General features: G+C 43.9%; 1 protein-coding gene across 1 annotated transcript in view; it reads left to right on the plus strand.

The window, feature by feature from the left end:
• The window catches only part of macrod1 (mono-ADP ribosylhydrolase 1), a 177281-nt gene extending 156624 nt beyond the window's left edge, over window positions 1-20657 (plus strand). The window contains exons 6-9 of the mRNA XM_052075345.1: window positions 7780-7901; window positions 17191-17221; window positions 19063-19136; window positions 20456-20657. Of these exons, the coding sequence (XP_051931305.1) occupies window positions 7780-7901; window positions 17191-17221; window positions 19063-19136; window positions 20456-20647 (419 nt within the window). The 3' untranslated portion in view covers window positions 20648-20657. The remainder of the gene's footprint in view (window positions 1-7779; window positions 7902-17190; window positions 17222-19062; window positions 19137-20455) is intronic.
• The last annotated feature ends 272 nt before the right edge of the window (window positions 20658-20929 follow it).

A 20929-nucleotide genomic window follows, 5' to 3' on the forward strand; every position in this document is an offset into this window, starting at 1 on the left:
CCTTAGACAGCTGGCCAAAGAAAAACCTCTCCTCTCTCACGAACACTTTGAGACAGTAATTCACGCTTTTGTCACATCCCGGCTCGATTACTGCAATGCCATTTACTTTGGAGTCAGCCAGTCCTCCCTTAAGCGCCTTCAGCTGGTCCAGAATGCCGCTGCTCGCCTCTTGACTGGTACTCGTAAGAGGGAGCATATAACTCCTACTCTGGCATCCCTTCATTGGCTCCCCATTCCTTTTAGAGTTATTTTCAAGATCATCCTCTTTCTTTTCAAATCTCTAAATAATCTCGCGCCACTTTACCTCTCTGAGCTCATCCGCCCCTACACACCTGCCCGGCGCCTCAGGTCTGTGGACCAGTCTTTGTTAGAAGTACCAAGAACTAAACTGAGGCTCAGAGGGGATGGAGCCTTTTCCGTTGCTGGTCCCTCTCTCTGGAATGACCTCCCACTGAACATTCGGCAAGCCTCCTCGCTGCCCATCTTCAAATCCCTCCTCAAAACTCACTTGTATTCTTTGGCATTCGACTCAGCATGACTTAGATTTGTTCTTGGTTTTACTGTTCGGTGCTTTCTACCGTCTTTGTGACTGATTTGCTTTACTGTTTATTGTATATGTTAAATTGCTCTATGTACAGGACTTTGTATGCAGCGATGGCAGTTTGAAGTGAAGTGCTCTATAAATACAGTTGAGTTGAGTGAGGGGGGGCGGCACCTCACACATTTCAAATGTGTCAATTTAACATCAATAAATTGATGAGAAAAAAAATCCCCTTGGGATTTATACTGTATGGGACAAAAAACTGTTACTGAACAAAACATGAATGAAAGGAGCTGCTATCAAACTAAATGAACCTTAGAGGTGGAAGTAAAAGCCTGCATTCAGTTTACAGCACTCCAGGTAATTTCCGGTTAGGTTGCTTGGTTTTAATAAAGTTATTTATTTGCCACGTTTTTAATTGATGTATGTGGGTATGTGCATGGATACGTACAGTATTTGTGTATGTTTGAAGTGTATGTGTACATATAAGTTATGTATTTATGTGTACAATATGCATGGCTGTTTTAACGTTGAAAAGACCAATGAAAAGATTCTGGCAAAAAACACATTTTGTGCTGGAGAATAAGCCTGTCTGAGCTCCTTTCTTGTTGTCGGTAAAACCGTGAAAAGGATTCCGCTCACGTGGTCTGTTTCTCAGCGGGAATTTTCCCTTCGCGTGTCGCGAACAGAGCAGCTGTCAACTGTTGAAATTCTTCAGTCTTTTTGCTCGTTGTTGGGTGTTGCAAACGCAAACCAATTCCAAATGACTGCTGTTGAGTAAAGTCGCTTCACTTTGCTTTTAAAGACTGACAGTTAGACAGACAGCTGCAAAACTAACTTGTTGCCGCGGTTCGGTGAGACCCTTTTCACCGTGACGAATGTGCAAAACTGAGAAAAGCAAGAGCCCGATGCCTCTAATAGCACAGTGTTTAGCCAAAGAGTGCAAGAGAGAAGAGGAAGACTGATGCGGCTTTCAGCCCTACCGTGCAACCATTTCACACTGAGCAAGTGCAGTGTGAAAAGGGGTGAAGTCAGCCAACGGCCTTTGCTAAACTCATATTTGTGAGTGTGCACATCAACTCGCGACACTGGATGAATACTACATCTAAATCCAAATCAGCATTTGGATTAGGCCTTTGTCCTGTTCAACACGTTAGGTGGAATTGTGGTCATAAATAATAATAAGAATTCCTACAGGAGCACATGGTAGTTATGTTGAATAGAGAGGGTCTTGGGCATTTTTCTTCCTGGACCCAAAAATTTTGCAGTACCCTGCTCTACCTGTGTAGTTCTGGTACATGGATTCACCGAAGGGTTTGCATGAAATGATTATTTATACTCTGAACCGATCAAAAGGTCTCATCAAAAACAAGAGGAAGACTCGTTGCTCTGCAGAGCACATAAAATGTTAATTCTGGCAAAATATTGAAAAGTTTGCCGTGCTCGGAGTGGAGGCCGATTTCAAATGAAGAGCCTTCATCATTAATTGAGCGTCCTATCGTGCATCCGAAAATAGGAGGTGCATAATTAAATGAGGAACTTTTTTCAACACATGTAGCTTCAGCAAGATGCCAATCGAGTCATCGCAAAATGTTTCTCTCGCTTACGTCTCTGACAAAGCCGGAATAAAAATTGGAAAAGTCACACCTTCTAAGAATATTAGCATGTAATATCCACATGCAACTCTGCGATGTCTTTGAATGAAAAACTCACAATTCTCAGTGTGCGGCCGCTTGTAGTCTCATTAAGGGATTTGTCGGGGACCGCAGCTTTTCTTCAACACGCGGCGGTTTGATGAAGGGCCCTCTTAACTTTCTTTCATTCGCCGTTTGCCGGCACTCCTGTAAGTGAGGCTCTCTGGCGCGGGCCTCTCGTCTTAGTGGGGTCAGCGAAGCATCAAACATGAGAACACAGGAGATGGCTGGTTCATGCGCTAAGGTGGCATGGGAGCATGTGAAGAGTCTGCTGCCAGGGAGCCAGAAGGCAAATCACCTTTGTGAAAAGACTGCAACACCTTTGCAATAAATTTGCAGTCATGTACGTCAATTTTTTTTTTTTAATCATCGGGATTTATTCTTATCGTAGTGTGTAACTTTGCTGTTTAAAGTTAGTACTAGACTGACAGTGCACTCTATGCCAGTCTTAACATGGGCATTTTTTTTGTTTTTTGAATCAATTGTTTTAAAATGGCAGCGTGCTGACGTTGAAGTGGGCCCTTCACTTTCTTTGCAGTTCGAGACTTCGGCACATCTCCTTGAAATTGCATACAGGGTACAGTTGCAGGCTACTCTGTGAAAAACAAATCACCACAAATCATTTTTAATTTTATGTGGAGAATTTTTTCTTCATTAATTTTGTCCTCAAAACAAAAAGAAGAATGCTAATAATACAAAACGAATACATTAAATATGATTTTTCTTCCGACAAAATGTTTAATGTCCTTACCTGAAGAAAATGTTTTCGGTCCATTGTTATTATGAAATATTGTTATTTATTATTATTACTCATAAAGCAATATGTTATTGTACCCATTTTTACAAGCAAACGATTATTTCTCGACTACCCCCCGCCCCTTTGATTCTCAGTCTGCCCTTGTTTCTTTCTCTAGAACAACAGGTTTTCATAAAAATAATAGTAATAATAATACAATTATGTAATATCGTGAGATATGAGATATTATTTATGAATTAAGGGTTAGGTTCTTTTTTTTCCTGAAATGTCGTAGCTATGTACTACGACGCATGGTAAAATCGGTATTGTGCAAACTTTTGTAGGTCTAACTTAATAAAACAATTAAAAGCCGCGATGTGCTAGGAAACAAAGGTAAAGCAACGTTTGACGTTAGTGTTAAAAAAACAAAACCAAAAAAACATGTTTTGGGACACATGAGGCCATCGCTGATTAAAATGTGCTGTTGACCAGTGTTATGAAAACGAATGCAAATGTCTTTTCACTTCCATTCTAAGACTGAACTTAACGTCTTGTTTGGCACTAAAAACCTCAAGTACTCCACATTTTATGCGCTTATTTTTTTATTTATTTAGGTTTATTTCTTGGTCGTTCATACATTGTAAACTTGTGTCTCTGCTCTCGTAGTTGCCCCGCAGGGATAGATAAAGTTCTTGTTGTTTTGATCTGAACCTCAATTTGTCTTTCCTGAGGTGGCGACACAATTGGAATTTGTTGAACTTAACTAAAATCCAGTGTTATTAGCATCCACTTACTTTGATTGCTTTGTTGGGGGGGGGGGGGGGGGGGAATTAGTGTAGTCGAACAGTCTTGCGGTCGGGACGTATTTAATATGCAAACTGCAAACAAAAGACCATTAATTTGGGGAAGAAGGGCGGTGAGAATAGCAGCTACATGGGAATACGAGCTTTATTTTTTTGCGTAAATGTCTTCTGATTAGATAAAATCATGAGATCAGCATGTTAAGGGTCTTCAGAGTGTTTGCTGGCAGGCCGGGTTGGTTCTCGGGGGTGTTGGATTAAACAATGTCAGCGGAGCGGAGTGCGCAGCTTGTTAACTGTGTGCGAGGGCAAGTGTGCTGTGTAAATGTCCATCTTAATTAAACAGAGATAAATCTGACCCATGAGGAAGGGGGAGGATAGCTCGGTCTTCATTTTGTCTGCTGCGCAACAACAGAGGAGATTAATTATCTGGCTTGAAAACCAAATCTTTGGAAATCTCTTGCGTTTTCCTCAGATGTATTCATCTTAGCCACATTTGCTTCCTCATTCCACACAAATTTTGCCAGTAGCCGAGGAGCGGAAGGTGTTACATTGGAACATGTACATGTTGGGCTATTAAATTGATATCTATGGAAAAAAAAAGTTGGGTTTTTTTTTTCCTTACCCACTCACTGGGTCGGTGCCGATTTCCAGCGGATTGGGCTACTTTGACCCAAGGTTGGGCTAATTTATTTTGACACAGTGGATTGGGTTGAAAATTGGATTTGGGCGCGTGGAAGAGCTGAAGCTGGTTGCCGTTTTTGACGGTTGTTGGTTGCTGAAGTTGGAGTCAATTCAAAATGACTCAGGGCACACAGCCCACCAACAGAAAATGAGGGGAGTTGCGTCAAGTCATCCGATGTAAAACTGTGCCAAACAGAATCATGCGAGTGACTTTCCGTGAAAGTGCTTCCTCTTCGAAATTGTTGGTGATCAAGTTAGTATGACTGTATATCTATCCACAGCTACACTGATAGCCTGGTAACCAATTTCTTATGAGCTTTAACTCATCAGCGTTGGTAGTTTCTACCCCTTGATGAAAATCTTTATCCAGTGTGCCTGGTAAAATCCTCAACACAGTGTGTTGGGTATAAAAAAAACAGCATTGGCTCAGTACATTTTGTGTTAGCTATTTTGGCCCAATTTAGGTTACCGCATCTGCAATGTACCCTCGATGCTCCCCATCCCTCTTCCAAATGGGCTAGTCTGCATGTCGTGATTAATGTGTGCCCGTTTGCTGAGTTTTTTGTTTTTTCTCTAAATCCACACTGACAGGAGCTTAGTCTGGGGTTGTTTTTTCCCTCCCTCCTATTCCATTGTAGATATTTTTCCTCATCATCTGCGAACATGGGGAACTGAAAAAGGGTTTGTTGGACCCTTTTGCAGGTACTCTACGTTGTACGCTGACGATGAAGCGATTCTGACTTTGATCTTGATTTTGACTTTTGACCCGGCAACTGTCGACGAATTGCCCTCTAAGGTGCTTTGAAAAAATTGTGCACATTTGTCACATTTAAACACTTGGGTAAGGTTTCTCAAATATAATTGCAAGCAATGTAAAGTTTGAAGGCAAATCAAATAAAATTTTGTTGCCGCGTCATCATCCAAAGGCGACTTTATACTGACTGCTGATTTATCTGTTATGCGTCGTGCTTGCATGGCCTGTTTCCGTCCTGTCTTGCTCTCCCATATTTTCACTTCAATGCCCTTCTTATGCACTTTATTTAATCACTTTGTCCCATGAAACCGTTGAAATAAAGCCTGCGATAAATTGATTTGTCAAAGAAAAAAGAAAAACGTTTCCTTACTGTCAAAAAGATCAGATCGTTCATTTCATTTATTTCATCCTTTATAGTGCATGATTGAATTTTTCAAACTTGTGTTTGATATTTTCTAATAATAATTTGGGAATAATATAATATAATAATATAATGTCATAATTTCATAGACTAACCCTGATTTAATTTACTTGGATTAATAAAGTCGTGAGGAATTGGAAATCATTGGGTTAGGCCGATTCTTTTTTCTTTCTTTCTTTCTTTTTTTTTTTTTTAATGAATGAGGGTTATCTAAAGAGAGTGCATCAGCCCTCCGAAATGGATTGAAGGCATTTTCAAGTAGCAAAGCACACCCGGCATGCTTGGAATTTTGTTACCTTTTTTTGGGCACGCATCAAGAAAAAATAGTATATGTAAATTGGACAGAATATATTACATGAATTTTCTCCAACATTGCTGTGCTATTGGCTATGAACCGTGTTCAACAGCAAGGCACAGAGACGCGAACATGGCCACGCGTTGATGCAGCATCCGCATACAACGCTGAAGGTCAGCAGCTGTTCGGACCGGTTGTTTGGAACTGCTAATTTGGTTTTCGCGTAGCTTGCCGGCTAATTGACTTGACGACTCAAAGGCACCGGCTGATATTTTTTGCGTTTTGGATAGAAATGAACCTTGCCACGCTGCTTGTGAAAGTTAAATACACACTTCCTGGGTTTGCTGCCAGGATGTTATAAGGCGGATAGAAATGTACACATTAGCCTTCTACCTGTGTAACGCATACCAGATGGATCACACGTCAGTTCTGCTGATCATTCAAACAGCACATTCACTATGCTGTGCAAAAACACTACTGCAACGATGGCCTTCTCGTGGGTCTTGTTTTTCTGAAATATGTTGTACTTTTTTATAACCCGTAGTCAACTGAAATTTAAGAGGTCCGGTTCAGGGAAACTTTTCGAAGCACAGGTCTGGAAGGTCATAGTACGTATTCATAGTGATATGAATTCAATTATCCCTGTTGTTGTACCTGCACTACTGAAATAAAAAACAAAATAGATGACACACGTTAACAAATGAGGAGTGGACGAGGTTCACTTTCTTCCCCTCTTCTCACTTCAAACTTCCCCCTTTTTGTTTTTAGAAAATGTTTTCTTATCACCACCCTGACGTATTCATTTTGAATCCAAGACAGAGGTGGTGCTTTGTTTTGACCATTATTTCTTTTCCTTTATCTCAAGACAGAAATGGCATTTTATTTTAGTTGGTATTTTTTTGAATGAAAACGACATCATGTTCTGAGCATTACCTGACCGACCGCAATAAATGGACTTTTGACTGATTGAAAAAATGTTTGTGGGTCGTTGATATGTCTTTCTGAGTATTCCCGCTGAAAACCAAACCTTGAAAATGACACAATACATGAAAAGATACAAAAACTGCCAGTCTTCTCTCCTTGTATACCACATGAATAAGATCTCATGATGTCCATATTTTGATTTCATTTCTTATTTTTGAACTTTAGAATGCACTGTGTGCAAAGACCTTGAGATGCTGAATTTGCTTTCAACCAACAATGAAGAATACCTTTAGAATGATTATTCACAGACTATTCAAAGCAGTTTTTGCTTTTGAACCAAATTTGAAATAATTTTCTTGTTTCTTTAGATAAGCTTGCGAACTACTCATTCTTGTTATGCGGTAATCATTTGCAATAAATGAATTGCATCATTGAAAAAAGTATACGTATATGTTTTGTACAAATACCCACACTTTCGGGTTATTCATGAGACACAACCTTTTGGGTAAAAAAAAATCAAGTTGTGTCAATCACTCGTTGCCCCAAAACAATGAGTTGTTCTCTGTGTTGTTCTTTTGACCCAACGTTTGGGGTTAAATAAATCACCCAAGAAGTTGGGTTTGTCCTTTTTTCACCCAATTTCAGTTAGTTTTGATACAGAATATATGACACCCTAAAAATAAATCACTGATTGGCTCAGTCTGACCTAACTTTCTGGATCATTTTGAAAAAAATTAAAAACTCAATTTTTTTAATGTGGTGTCGTATTCAAAACAACCCAGAAAGCTTGGGCTCAATTCCCCAAAGTATTGGTCGATCTCTTTTTGACCCATAATTTATGACCCAACTGTTTTTGAGAATAGACACTGTATTCATTCCTACGTTATTTGTTTTTTGATTTTTCATAATGTGGTCATCCCACTTGTGTAGATGTGATCCACACAGTAGGGCCGATAGCGCAAGGCGGCGTTGGTGAAGTGGACAAGAGCGCTCTGAGGGCGTGCTACAACAACAGCCTGCGGAAGGCGGCGGAGAACAACGCACGCTCTGTGGTGAGATGAAAGAAAATGTGTCGACCGTTTGGATGAGTGAGCGCTGGTGTTGTGAGAAAATAAACAGGTGCAGAAATTGGAGCCATGTCAAAGAATGCAGATTTTTAAAAAAGTAGATAAAAAGAAAGTGTCTGGACCGATTCCTTGCATCATGCTCCAACTGAGATGTGCTGAGCGCGGAGCACTGCTGACTTGTGTGACGGTTTTATGAAACACTCGAGACGGGGGGGCTTGGCGACGGAACGAGGTGTCACAGTGGAAGAAAAACACCGGCGTAAAAATGAAGACGACAGCAGACTGCAGAGTCAAACGCAATAAAATGAGAAAAATTCCAATTCACTGCAACTGTATTAAAATACCAGAAAAAAAAAGAATTGATTATCATCACAGCTAGAGATAGGCACAGCGGTCGAGTATTTATTCATCGTTAGGAATTCTGTCAGTTATGTGTAATCACATCTTGAAGCCTTCGTCCATCTCGGATAATTATTGAAAAGGATTAAATGTTATCCACTGCAATGCGGCTTTAAAGCCAAAAGAAAAGTGAGGGCTGTAGGGTCGTGATCTCATAAATGAATCTTTGGGCATTATTATACTGTAGATGTATATTTTGAGATGATAAGTTTGTTAGTTTGTGGGGAAAATGTGAACATATTGACTGAAAATGAAAACACACACACACTCATTCCGAAGGAGTGTTTGGATTTGCTGGTGGTCTGGAACATTACCCCGTGATGGAGCGCCATTAGTGTAGTTTGCTATCTAAAGAGAGCTCGTGTAACGACAATCTGTGCCCCAAATTGCCCTTAACTATGGCACAACTCCCTTCAGGCAGCATTATTCTGCATGATAAAACACATTGAAAGAGGAAGTCAGAACATTCAAAGAGTGTCTCTCCCAACTAATACTTTGAAAAAAAATAAAAAAAATTGAGATTGCGCCCATGTAAATGTGCTCTATTGAACTAAATTGTGCCGTCGGTTTACGACCAGTTCCGTTCCTGTGGTGGCGATTTTACTCGAATGTGCCTGCCAATCTGCAGATTGTGGGTTTGTTCCTCAACCCATGAGTAGCCTGCTTTCAGTACACTGCTAATAAAATTTACTCAAAAACTCGACTTGTAAAACACATTTTTGAGTGAAAATCTCGCCATGTTTTTTTTTTTTTTTGTTCCACGTCAATATCAATCCAAAATTGTTTTCAGTGCAGAAAGCAATCAAATGAAAAACAGTAAACACAGCACTAACACAGCGTGCCTCTGGAGCCGCATGACATAAGACTGCACACTATGCGATGCACTTCATTTCATGCCCTTGGTAACCTGTAATTCCCTCTGTAGTCAGTTTGAACGCTTCACCAATTTGCGGCAGCGTTCTGACATCATTGTTGCTTTTCTGTCTATTGTTTTCGTTATCTTACAGAACAAAAGTCCAGTATTGTTGGAGTATTTGCATGGATTAAAGTCTCTTGAGCACAGCACATTTTCTTCTTTGTTGAACTTCTAAATTTGAGAATGGTGAAGGAGTGGGATGGCTAATATTTTTTCAGTAGGCAATATTTTCTCACCCCCCCCCCCATGTGAATTTATCTTCGCCTTGAACTGAAGTCTCAACTTTCAAATTGTCCCATCTGTCTTCAGTTAAAACGCTTCTTTCCATGAACGTTCCAGTGACATCAAAGTATGACTATTCACAGGCACAAAATGTGATATCGCGACAGCCACACTTCACTTTATCTCCCCATCCACAGGACGATAACGTGACGCCAGCATATTGTGGTTGATTTTTCCTAAATTTCAGGTCACCATGAATCCGGGATCTGGAAAATAAGCAAACGCTTTGCAAAATAAACCCATCGCAAAAAAAAAAATCTTTTGCGGGACATCCTCTGTGTTAGGAACGGGACTGACAATGATATTACTTTTATTATCATTTATTTTCTCTTGAGGGAAGATAATAAGTACTCTAAAAATAAGAGCAGTGTGTCATATTTTGGGGTTTATCCCTAATAAATAACATTGTTGACTGCTAATACTAGTACGGTGTCAAAAGTATTTGTTTCAATAGCTTCTTTTGGGTGAGGACCAAGTCTTTCTTCCTTGTGTAAAATGAAATGGACAAGCAGAGTCGCAAGGGATTGACAAGAAACTCTGCGTACACATGCTCGGCCGCTTGTAAACAGAGCTAATTGAACGATGCCCTGCTAATCACACTCCTCCAGCTGTGTCTGGGATATACACTGTTATGAGCCCTCAAGTGAAACAAACATTTCTGACAGCTGTCGTTTGCATCTAAACACGGTGAACCAGGAGGCCGCAGCCACACAAGACGCAGTATATTTAGCATGGAGGTGACACTGCAAAGAAAAGAGGAGGGAATGTTTATAATGAGCAGCAGAAGTGAGACCATCCATCCTCCTTTTCTTCAGTGTGGAAAAAAAATAACGAAAATGCCTGCGGGTGGGATTGAATTTGATTTGGTATTTATTCAAATAGAATAAATGAAAAAAAATTGTGAAAACGCTCCCCACATAAACTTCTCCCTCACCGCATATTGTTTCCTTCATCCTGTTACTATTATTTTAAACAACACCCCCCCCACACACACACACTTACCGGCAATCATCCACTATGGCATAGGTGTCAAACTCAGGTCCTGGAGTGCTGCTGTCCAAGGCTTCCGCAGAGCTTGCTGATGATCTGATCATTTGAATCATGTGTTTTGCAACAAGGAGACTTGGAAAACATGCCGGACAGCGGCCCTCCGGGACCTGAGTTTGACACCTATGCACTATGGCATGGATGGGCAACTTAAATCCTGGAGAGGCCCATAGTTTTTAATTTGCAGTACTGGGGGTCTACATAGGACCACACACTTCTAAATCAGATGTACCACAAAAAATCTGTTTTAAATATAGACAAAACACGTGCATTTGGTATATGCAAAATATACTGTATGCATTTAATATACCGTATTTTCACGACTATTCGACGCACCGTACGGTTGGGCGCAGTCTCATTAATGGGTGACATTTCTGTATTTTACACATAGACAAACCGCACTGTCTTAATGGGTGCAGTTTTACAGTGGTAAAACATACGCCAGCTTAAACATATGGCATGCATGCGCGCACGCTAACACGTTAGCTTGAAGAATACGGTAGCATGCAAAGACATACAGATACAAGCTAAAAACACGTTTTTAAAAAGGCAACGAAAGTAGAACTGAGTTCGGGTGTATTTTATTTAGCCATAGTACATTCTTCTCACGTTTTTCGATCAATCATCACCCAGAAATCCATCAAAGTCCTCATCCTCTGTATCAGAAGCAGAGGACTGCACATCCCAGTTGTCATTGAATGCATCACATGCTCAAATGTGAGTTGCTAAGCATTGCCGAGCGGAAAGAAGGAGCAGCAACAGCAAAGTCAACATTTCTCTCGTGTGAAGCTTTCCCACATTTGAAAGTAAAGAACAGAGCGAAACATGGTGGCAGCGCGTGTGTGTGTAGAAAGAATTGAACAATTGTGCAAGTACCGTAATCCATCAAAAACGCCGCGTTCCCTCTCGTTGTTGCGTATTGTGGCGTAACTCGCCCAGCGCTGCCTCTCATTCTTTGTAAAGTTGTGTTTGCCATCGATCATCCATAGTTCCCATGCCGTTCGCAACTTTACTTTGAACGCCCGGTTGATGCCGATGTCCAGCGGTTGGAGTTCTTTAGTCAAGCCTCCGGGAATAACGGCAAGATCAGAGTTCATTTGCTTGACTTGGTTTTTCACCGCTGCTGTGAGATGGGCACGCATGCCAAAAGCATAACCGGTGGCTTTAAGTTTGAACTGAGCTTCGTAGGCGTGTCTATGTCGAATTTATTTTCAGGGGTTCTTAGAAACCAAAACCGGAGTTGTTTTGCAACAATGCACATTGCCACACTCTATACAGGTTTTGGTACCTGCTTGAGGCTTCCCTTTAGCGTCCACTTACACGCCCACCCTTCACCCATTGGCGGGCTGCTCCCCAGCATGCCTGTCCTCTCTCTCTCTCTCTCTCTCTCCCTCTCCATATATGTATATATACACGCCCACCCTTCCCTGATTGGCCGACTTCTTTCCCGCATGCCTGGCCACAGTCACTTCCTCCTTTTCTCTATATAAACAGCGTGTCGGCTGTCAGTCAGATTTTGGAACTCAGTGCATACAAAAGACGCTCCGCACCATAAGGCGTCCTGTCCATTTTGGAGAAAATGTAAGACTTTTTATGGTGCCTTATAGTCGTGAAAATACGGTATATATATTTTTTTGCATATATGAGATCCGTTATCTTACCCCAACAACAAAATAATTGTTTACTGGATTGGTGTTCTGATGCAAAGAATTCCCTATGGTTTATTCAGGGCCTGGTTGCAAAGGCGGCAGCTTTCGCAGGGGAGCCGAGACTTCCCTCCCACCAAGCACCTCTTCCAGCACTTCATGGGGGGTCCCTACGGTCACGAGCTGTGGGTTGTGACCAGAGGGAAGCTATGGTCGAAGCTGGTATATCCAGAGCTTTGCCGACTCAGCTCTTCCTTCACCACGACAGACACTGCACCGTCATTCGTGAACAAGACCCCAAGATACGTAAACTCTACTTGGGGCGAGAGCTCACCCCTGACTCGGAGAGCGCACTGAACCTTGTTGCGACTCAGGACCATGGTCTCTGATTTGGCGCTGATTTTAATCCCAACTACTTCACACACTGAGAGTGGGGGATTCCTGCGTGTCGTAGCCATCAATACCACATCATCTGCAAACAGCAGAGATGCACCACACTGGACTCCCTCGACGCCTCGGCTGCACCTAGAAATTCTGTCCAAAAACGTTATGAACAGAATCTGTGAAAAAGGGTAGCCTTGGCTGAATTCAACCTTCATTGGAAAAGGATCCGATTTACTGCCGAATGCGAACCAAACTCTGACATTGGTGGTATTGGGACCAAACAGGCCATATAAGGGGGTGTGGTACCCCATACTGCCAAAGCACCCCTTACAAAACTCCCTGAGGGACATGGTCGAACGCAAAGTCCACATAATACATGTAGACAGGTTGGGCTAACTCGCATGCATCCTCGAAGACCATGCCAAGGGTGTAAAGCTGGTCCACATTGTTCTTCCTGAACCTGCGACTTGATTTCCTGACACACACTCCTCTGCAGTGCGCTTGAATAGACCTTATCAGGGAGGCTGAGGAGTCTGATCCCTCTGCAGTTGGAACACACCTACTGGTATCCTTTCTCAAAAAGAGGGACCACCACCGCGGTCTGCCAATCCCCCACAATAACAGCCAACTCACCACCAGGTGGTGATCAGTTGACAGCTCCATACCTCTCTTTCCAAAACATGCGGCTGCAAATCCGATGATACGACCAGCAAGTCAATCATCGAACTGCGGCCAACGGTGTATTTGGATGATCTTAATTTTTTCCCGGACTCTTGCGGATCAACACCATGTCAGGCTGGTTTTGCAGCGTCCACTAGAAAACCGGTTATTCGTAAAAGCAGAAAAGTGCGAGTTTCACGTCGAGTCCATCTCATTTCTGGGTTTTATTATCGAGAAGGGTCAGCTGAGAGCTGACGAAGACAAAGTTAAGGCCGTAGTAGACTGGCCCACGCCCACCAATAGAAAGCAGTTGCAACGTTTCCTGGGTTTTGCTTTACCGCCGCTTCATTCGCAACTACAGCCAGAGAGTCCTGCCTTTGACCCGGTTAACCTCTGACAAGATCCCCTTTAGGTGGGACACTGATGCTGACCACGCGTTCGCTGAATTAAAGAAAGCCTTCACGAACCCTCCTGTATTGCAGCATCCTAACCCCTCCTATCCGTTTGTCGTAGAGGTGGCCGCGTCGGAGTCCGGCGTGGGGGCCGTCTTATCGCAGCGATCCCCAGTCAACCAAAGACTTCACCCCTGCACCTTTTTCTCTCGTCGCCTCAGCCCAGCAGAAGCCAACTACGACGTGGGGAACCGTGAACTGCTAGCCGTCGTTGTGGCATTGCAAGAATGGCGACATTGGCTCGAAGGCACTGAAGAGCCATTCACGGTGTACACTGATCACAAGAACCTTGCCTACATCCGGTCAGCCAAGAGACTAAACTCCCGCCAAACACGGTGGGCACTTCTCCTCACTCGCTTCAACTTCACGCTCACCTACTGCCCGGGCTCAAAGAACATTAGACCGGATGCACTCTCCCGCATCCATGACCCTGCGGAGAGGAACAATGAACCCCAAAACATTGTTCCGGACCATTGTATTGTGGGGGCACTGAGATGGGCCGTCGAACGTAGGGTCAAGGAGGCCCAGAACGGCCGGGAGACTGTTTGTACCCCCACCTCTGCGCGCGGAGGTGTTACAGTGGGGGCACACTTCTAAGGTGGCATGCCATCCAGGCGTGAACCGGACCTTGGACCTCGTGTCGCAGCGGTTTTGGTGGCTGGAGCTACACAAGGATACCCAGGACTATATCAAGGCCTGTTCCACCTGCGCATGCAGTAAGGCGTCCCACCAACTGCCGGCTGGTTTGCTGCAACCGCTGCCTCCTCCTTCTCGACCATGGTCCCACATTTCCCTGGATTTTGTTACCGGCCTGCCTCCTTCCCGGTGAAAATCAGTCACACTGACCATAGTTGACTGCTTCTCTAAATCTGCCCATTTTGTTGCGTTGTCCAAACTGCCCTCTGCCCAGGAAACCGCCGACCTTCTAGTGAGACACGTCTTCCGTCTTCATGGAATTCCGGTGGACATTGTGTCGGACCGGGGCCCTCAATTCGTCTCCAGGGTATGGAAACGTTTCTGTCAGGCCATGGGGGCCACGGCGAGTCTGTCTTCCGGATACCACCCACAGTCCAATGGCCAAACGGAGCGCATAAACCAGGATTTGGAAGCAGCTCGGCGCTGCGTTTGCCTCCATCGCCCCTCCTCGTGGTCGGCCCACCTGCCTTCGGTGGAATACGCCCACAACACCCTCGTCTCATCAGCTACCGGCCGGTCGGTCTCCTTTCATGGCGGCGTATGGTTACCAACCTCCTCTGTTTCCTTCCCAGGAGGGTCAGGTGGAACTCCCTTCCATACAGCTGCATCCATCGCGTATGGAAGGAGACCAGGGCAGCACTGTCACACACGGCTCTCCGGAACCGGCAGATCGCTGACCGTCGCCGACGCCCAGCACCCAGCTATCAGGTGGGACAGAAGGTGTGGCTGGCGACTAAGGATCTGCGACTCGCCGGTACATCTCGCAAGTTGGGGCCTCGATTCACTGGACCGTTCGAGGTGGAATCGGTCCTCAGCCCCGTCTCCGTCAAGCTCCGACTGCCGCCCAACATGAAGGTCCACCCCGTCTTCCATGTTTCCCTGTTGAAGCCGGTGGTCACCAGTCCCCTGGCTCCTCCGCCCACGTCGCCGCCTCTTCCACAAATCGTCGACGGCGAACCAGTGTACACCGTGCGTGAAATCTTGGACTCTCTGCGCAGGGGTAGGGGTTTTCAGTATTTGGTTGACTGGGAAGGCTACGGCCCGGAGGATCGGCAGTGGATCCCCGGCTCCTGGATCCTAGACCCGTCCCTGCTCCGGGCTTTCCACGCAGCGCACCCGTCAAAGCCGGGTGGTCCGCCAGGAGGCGTCCGTTGAGGGGGGGGTACTGTCACGTTTCGCTTTTGCGGTCTGGCCAGCAGGTGGCATGAGCGGTCTTCCTAGCACACCTGCTGGCAATCGTTAATCAATAGAGACACTATTTAAGGACTCCTACGTTCTACACCTGTTGTGGGAGTATTGTTTATGGCATTACTATCCTCATTGTTCATTGACTTAGTGGCTTTTGACCTTGTCGTGATTTCGCGTATAGTTCTCGGTACCAAGTGTTTGTGTAAGTACTATTTTATTTTGATGATCTGGCTTTTTGTGCGTGTACAAAGTGTTACATTGTTTTTCGTTCGGAGTTTGCGGGCTTTACTTTCCTTTCTTGCTCTTTTGTGCAAGCACTTTTTGTTAGTCGTTTTTGATTTACCTCCTGGTCCTCATTGTGGACCAGCGCTTTATGTTCTCGCTTTATTTTCGGTTCGATTAAGACATTAAATTGTCTTTACATCGGAGACCTTGTTTCTGTCTACGTTTTTTGGATCCCCCTCCCAAACTCGGTTTATCCGAGTCCCTAACAGGTGTCACCCTTATGTTTAAACATGGTGTTGAGCACAAAAATGCAATAACAGAACACCACTCGCGTTCTGATCGCAGTGCATTGAAGTTCTCCAGCAGAACGATAAATTCCCCGGGGGGAGCGCTCTTCATCATACCCTCCAAAAACTGCATACAAGTAGCTGCTGTTCGGTCCATAGGCACAAATAACAGTCACCGGAGGATGTTACCCTCATACCCTCTCGTCCACCAGCGTGAACCCCAATGTACAGGCACTGAGCCATGGGGCAATGAGTATGTCCACATTTGCTGGGCACCTCTCACCGTGACCAACTCCAGAATGGAATATGGTTCGAGCCCTCTCAAGAGGGGCTTATTCCCTTCCATTCCATGTCTCTACAGTTAGCTTGTTTATCCGGGGATCGAACCACCATGGTTCCCGACTTTGTCTGCCACCCAGCTCACAAAGCATCCACCTCCTTTTGGCCCCTCCCATCGGTGGTTAGCCCATGGGGAGGGTGACCCATCTTGATTCTTCGGGCTTGTGGCCCATAGTTGCAGTCCTAGCCACTAGGTGCTCACCAGGCAGCCCCACCTCCAGGCCTGGCACCAGAAGATGCCATCTATTTATGTTTTCATAATAAGAATCCATTCGAACTGTGCTTTTTCTGGTCACTCACCTCGGACCTGTTTGCTATGGGTGACCATACCAGGGTCATAAAGCCCAGATAATTTTGCTCCTTGGATCATTGACTCACACAAACCCCACCACTACGGTAAGGTGACAGCGCACAAAGGGGGGCAAAGGACTCCCTTGCATAATAATTACCATGCACGGATGGCACAAAACTGGCAAAAACAAACGTATCCACGAAAATTAACAGAGTCAAAATGTTATTATTTAGATACTATGTTTATTCTGCATATGATTCCTAATCAGCAAAACAAAAGGATTAGGCCTCCTCGGCTAACAAATGAACTCAAAGGAAGAAAAGAGGGCATATTCGGGATCTGTGCAAAAAATAAAAATAAATAAATAAATCCAGAAACGTTTTCTTGTGTAAAAGTGTAGTAACATTTTGTTTTATTGACTGTTCAACATGTGATTGAACACTCTCTTTTTCAATTTGCAGGCCTTCCCGTGCATCTCCACTGGAATCTACGGTCAGTGTGTGTGTTATAATTCCCTGCTTTGATATCTGAGGACAAGTACAAGAGTAACTGTTTTCTAACTCGCGTTTCTTTCTTGAATCACCCAGTGGCTCTGGACACATTATCTCGTCCCACCCAGAGGTGATTTCCAGATTAAGGCCTTGTATTAGGAGCTGCAGATTAAGGCAGATTAGTTTGCTGATGGTGTCAGATTGACTGTAATCCTCCATCACTCTCGCAAAGAGAGTGTTAAGAACAGCGCTGAGAAGGTCCCAGAGGGTAGTATGGCACTTAGCCTGTGTTCGATTGCTAGAATGCACACAAGCAAATCAACACGAGAAATGTGTTGGCAATGCCTGTTATATTCCTTGAAAATAACTCAAGGATCACATATTATTGCACTCAATGACCACAGGATTAGGTACGTCTGCAAATTCTAATGATTCTGTTCAAATATAAGGACTACAAGAAAAATTGTGGCTTTACAAAGATCCTGACATCAGGAGAGGTATTCATTTTACAATACTGTACAATAGAAACTCAAGATCATAGGTCTCAAACTCAGGCCTGGGGACCAGATCCAGCCCACCACATCATTTTACATGGCCCACAAAATTGCAGCATTTTTTGTTACCAAAGCCCCCGTTCACAGCTCAAACATCTCTTATCCTTGACTTCTGATTTTAAAACGAGTTATCCAGCAATCTGTTGTGTATAATGGCAACATTTTTATGGTTTCACTACAATGTAGCCCGCAACAAAAATGAGTTTGACACCCCTGCTCTAGGTAGGTAGGTAGTCGGTCGGTTTTGCCACAGTTTTTCTTCAGCAAGAACTCGGGCCATAGCCAAAGTGGAAATAATTATGAACAGTATGAATTTACCATGGTTAGCATAGAACATACACACTGATGCTAGTAACCAAGAAAAATAAGAGGAAAAGATCACTGTAACAGCTGAACTTTATTTTGGGTTAATCAGGGCACTCTAAATGGTGCCAAGCATGCGCTGACTCCCGTTGAAGTTGATCTTGAATGTGACTGGTTAAAATTGAACACAGTTATGGGGGTGTGTACACATTAGCAACCACATTACAGTAGCAGTTGTTTGTTTTTGTTTGCTCGCTTTAAAACTCGTTCATCTTGGTCTAATTTTTACATCACGAAATCCTAGAAGGGGTGCGTAGACTTTTTTTATCCACTGTCGATAGGAAGGTAGATGGAACTCATATCCCAGTCATATGGTTGGTTAGGAAATAAAATACCCAATGTCACAATTTGAGGAAATATGGCAGGTTTTGCTCAATGTATGACAAAAAAATATACGTACATGCTCGCAGTGAAATTTCCCTTGTGAATTGCAAGTGCAAATTTGTCAGAGAGCCACAAGCAGTGATTTGTGGTTTATTTCAAGCTTCTGAGCGGGGCCACCTTTCTCTGTCTAATTGACATGCACGCCCACATTTCATTTCACGTGTGTTTGCACAGTGTGTCCCCTCTGCTATCCTGTTTGGGTTCATGGATTTGGGCAGCAGCATTCAACTTGATACATTTGCACATTCTCAATTCCCGACATTCAAATGATGCGAGCACAGGTGAAGCACTCCGTGTAACAACAAGCCGATCTCGGCGGAATAAGCGGCGTAACACTAAGGCAAGAGTGTCGCACGTGTGCAAAACAAAGCCAATCACTATCAGGATGCACTGATGACAAGCTTACCTCAACACACGCTACTTTTCAAATAGTACACACACACACACACAAACACACACACACACACACACACACACACACAAACAAATCTGTCATCACTCCTTCACTAGCAAATTATGGGCATATGCTTCAATGTTGCAGGGTATCCACCTGAGCAGACTGTGCATGAGGCCTTGGCAACCGTCAGGGAGTATCTGGAAGAACACTACGACAAGGTGTGTGTGTGTTTGCGCGTGAGCACGTACAAGAGCGTGGACATGATTGGCAATTTTCCCGACCATTTCCTCCAGGTATTATTCCTATCAAGGCTGTTGTTTTTGCACCATGTTGAGACAGAGGAGAAGGGGTATCGGTAAAACATAGACCGTTTGTGCACTGAAAGCGACACGCCCGCATGCTCGGGGCCACGTCTGCCTTTTAATTGGCTCCTTGAGGAACTGAGAAGTAGCCAACAGTGACATGCACTGCTTGCTTTCTGGAGAAGAGAAAAGACCAAATGATGCGCAACTAATGCAGTCGCTTGTTAAACGGGACCTCCCTTCTTCCTCCCCGACTCCTCCCTCACCTCTTTACCCCTCCCAAGGAGGCTGTTGACGAGATTATTGTTAGCTTGGCCGTCCCCGGGGACTCTGTGACTAAAGCCGCTTGTGCTGTGTGGGTCAGCATTCAAGTTTACAATGCACCCCTGTTTCTCAGCAACCCACATGTTTGGAGCACATTTCAACATATAACATGCAGAAACGTATCAAAATGCATTTTCTTAGTGTTCTTTAGTGTCTCTTCTCACTGTGCTTGGTGTCCAAATAAGCGGCAAAGCGTCATTCCGAGTTTGTTTGCGAAGCTCAACATTATACAGTCGAGTTTCTGAAAGTACCCCACTTAAAACGTTTCCACACTTATAAGGTTCAAATTTCAAAGTCCCGATTACACGTAATTCGTTTTCCATTTCCCGATTTTGCTTACAACGAACACCTTTATAATGTAAACTTCTTTAAAACGACTGGATTTTTCTGACAACATTCTGAAAAATCTTCATTTCAACGGACTGCTGTCGCGACTTAATTTATGAGCAAAAAACTGTATACAGAGCGGCTTTCCCCTCCGTTTGCTTATCAACGATACTGATCGACTCGTACATTGTCGCACTTCCGGAGGCACGGCGCTGTCCTAAACACATGGTCTGAAAGCGTGTGGTAAACTGAAGCAAATCTTGCTGTCTGCGAAGGCTAAAATTGTCTCTCACTTTCGGAAGGGAGTGCCCCAGATGAAGCTTAGCCGAGACTACGAAGTGGCAAAGCACAGCATTGACAGATAACAAGAACTAAGTACAGTAAAGCTCATGGAATGATTGCACTATTTTAAGAACAACTCCAGAACATGATGATTTCTCATTGTTGCACTCAATTGACCAATATCATCATGTGTGTGTGTGTGTGTGTGTGTGTGTGTGTGTGTGTGTGTGTGTGTGTGTGTGTGTGTGTGTGTGTGTGTGTGTGTGTGTGTGTGCGTGCGCGTCTGTGCTTTTGTGTGTCAGCTGGACAGAGTTATCTTCTGTGTGTTTTTGCCAAAAGACCAGGAGTTGTACCTGCAGAATCTGCCTCTCTACTTTCCTGTTGGTATGTTTACTCACACACCCACACTGATATTGTTACACTGTATTAGTTCTCAAATAGTTAGCGAAAGATTCTTCTTTTATAAAATGACTCACTTGAGTGTTTTCAAATGAACAAAAATGGAAAAAAAAATACAAATAAGAAAATAATTGTCATCATCAAATTCATTTAAGTACCCCCCCCCCAAAAAAAAAGTCTATATATACTACAATAAAATTAAGAAAATCCTCATCTCACCCCTCTGGAGGTGTCCGTCCCTCATTCAGCTCGGGTCCTCTACCAGAGGCCAGGAAGCTTGAGGGTTCTGCGCAGTATCCTTGCTGTTCCCAGCACTGCACATTTCTGGACTGAGATGTCCGATGTTGTTCCCGGGATCTGTTGCAACCACTCATCTA

This window comes from Hippocampus zosterae, chromosome 1, assembly GCF_025434085.1.
Source record: "Hippocampus zosterae strain Florida chromosome 1, ASM2543408v3, whole genome shotgun sequence".
NCBI classification, from domain to species: Eukaryota; Metazoa; Chordata; class Actinopteri; order Syngnathiformes; family Syngnathidae; genus Hippocampus; species Hippocampus zosterae.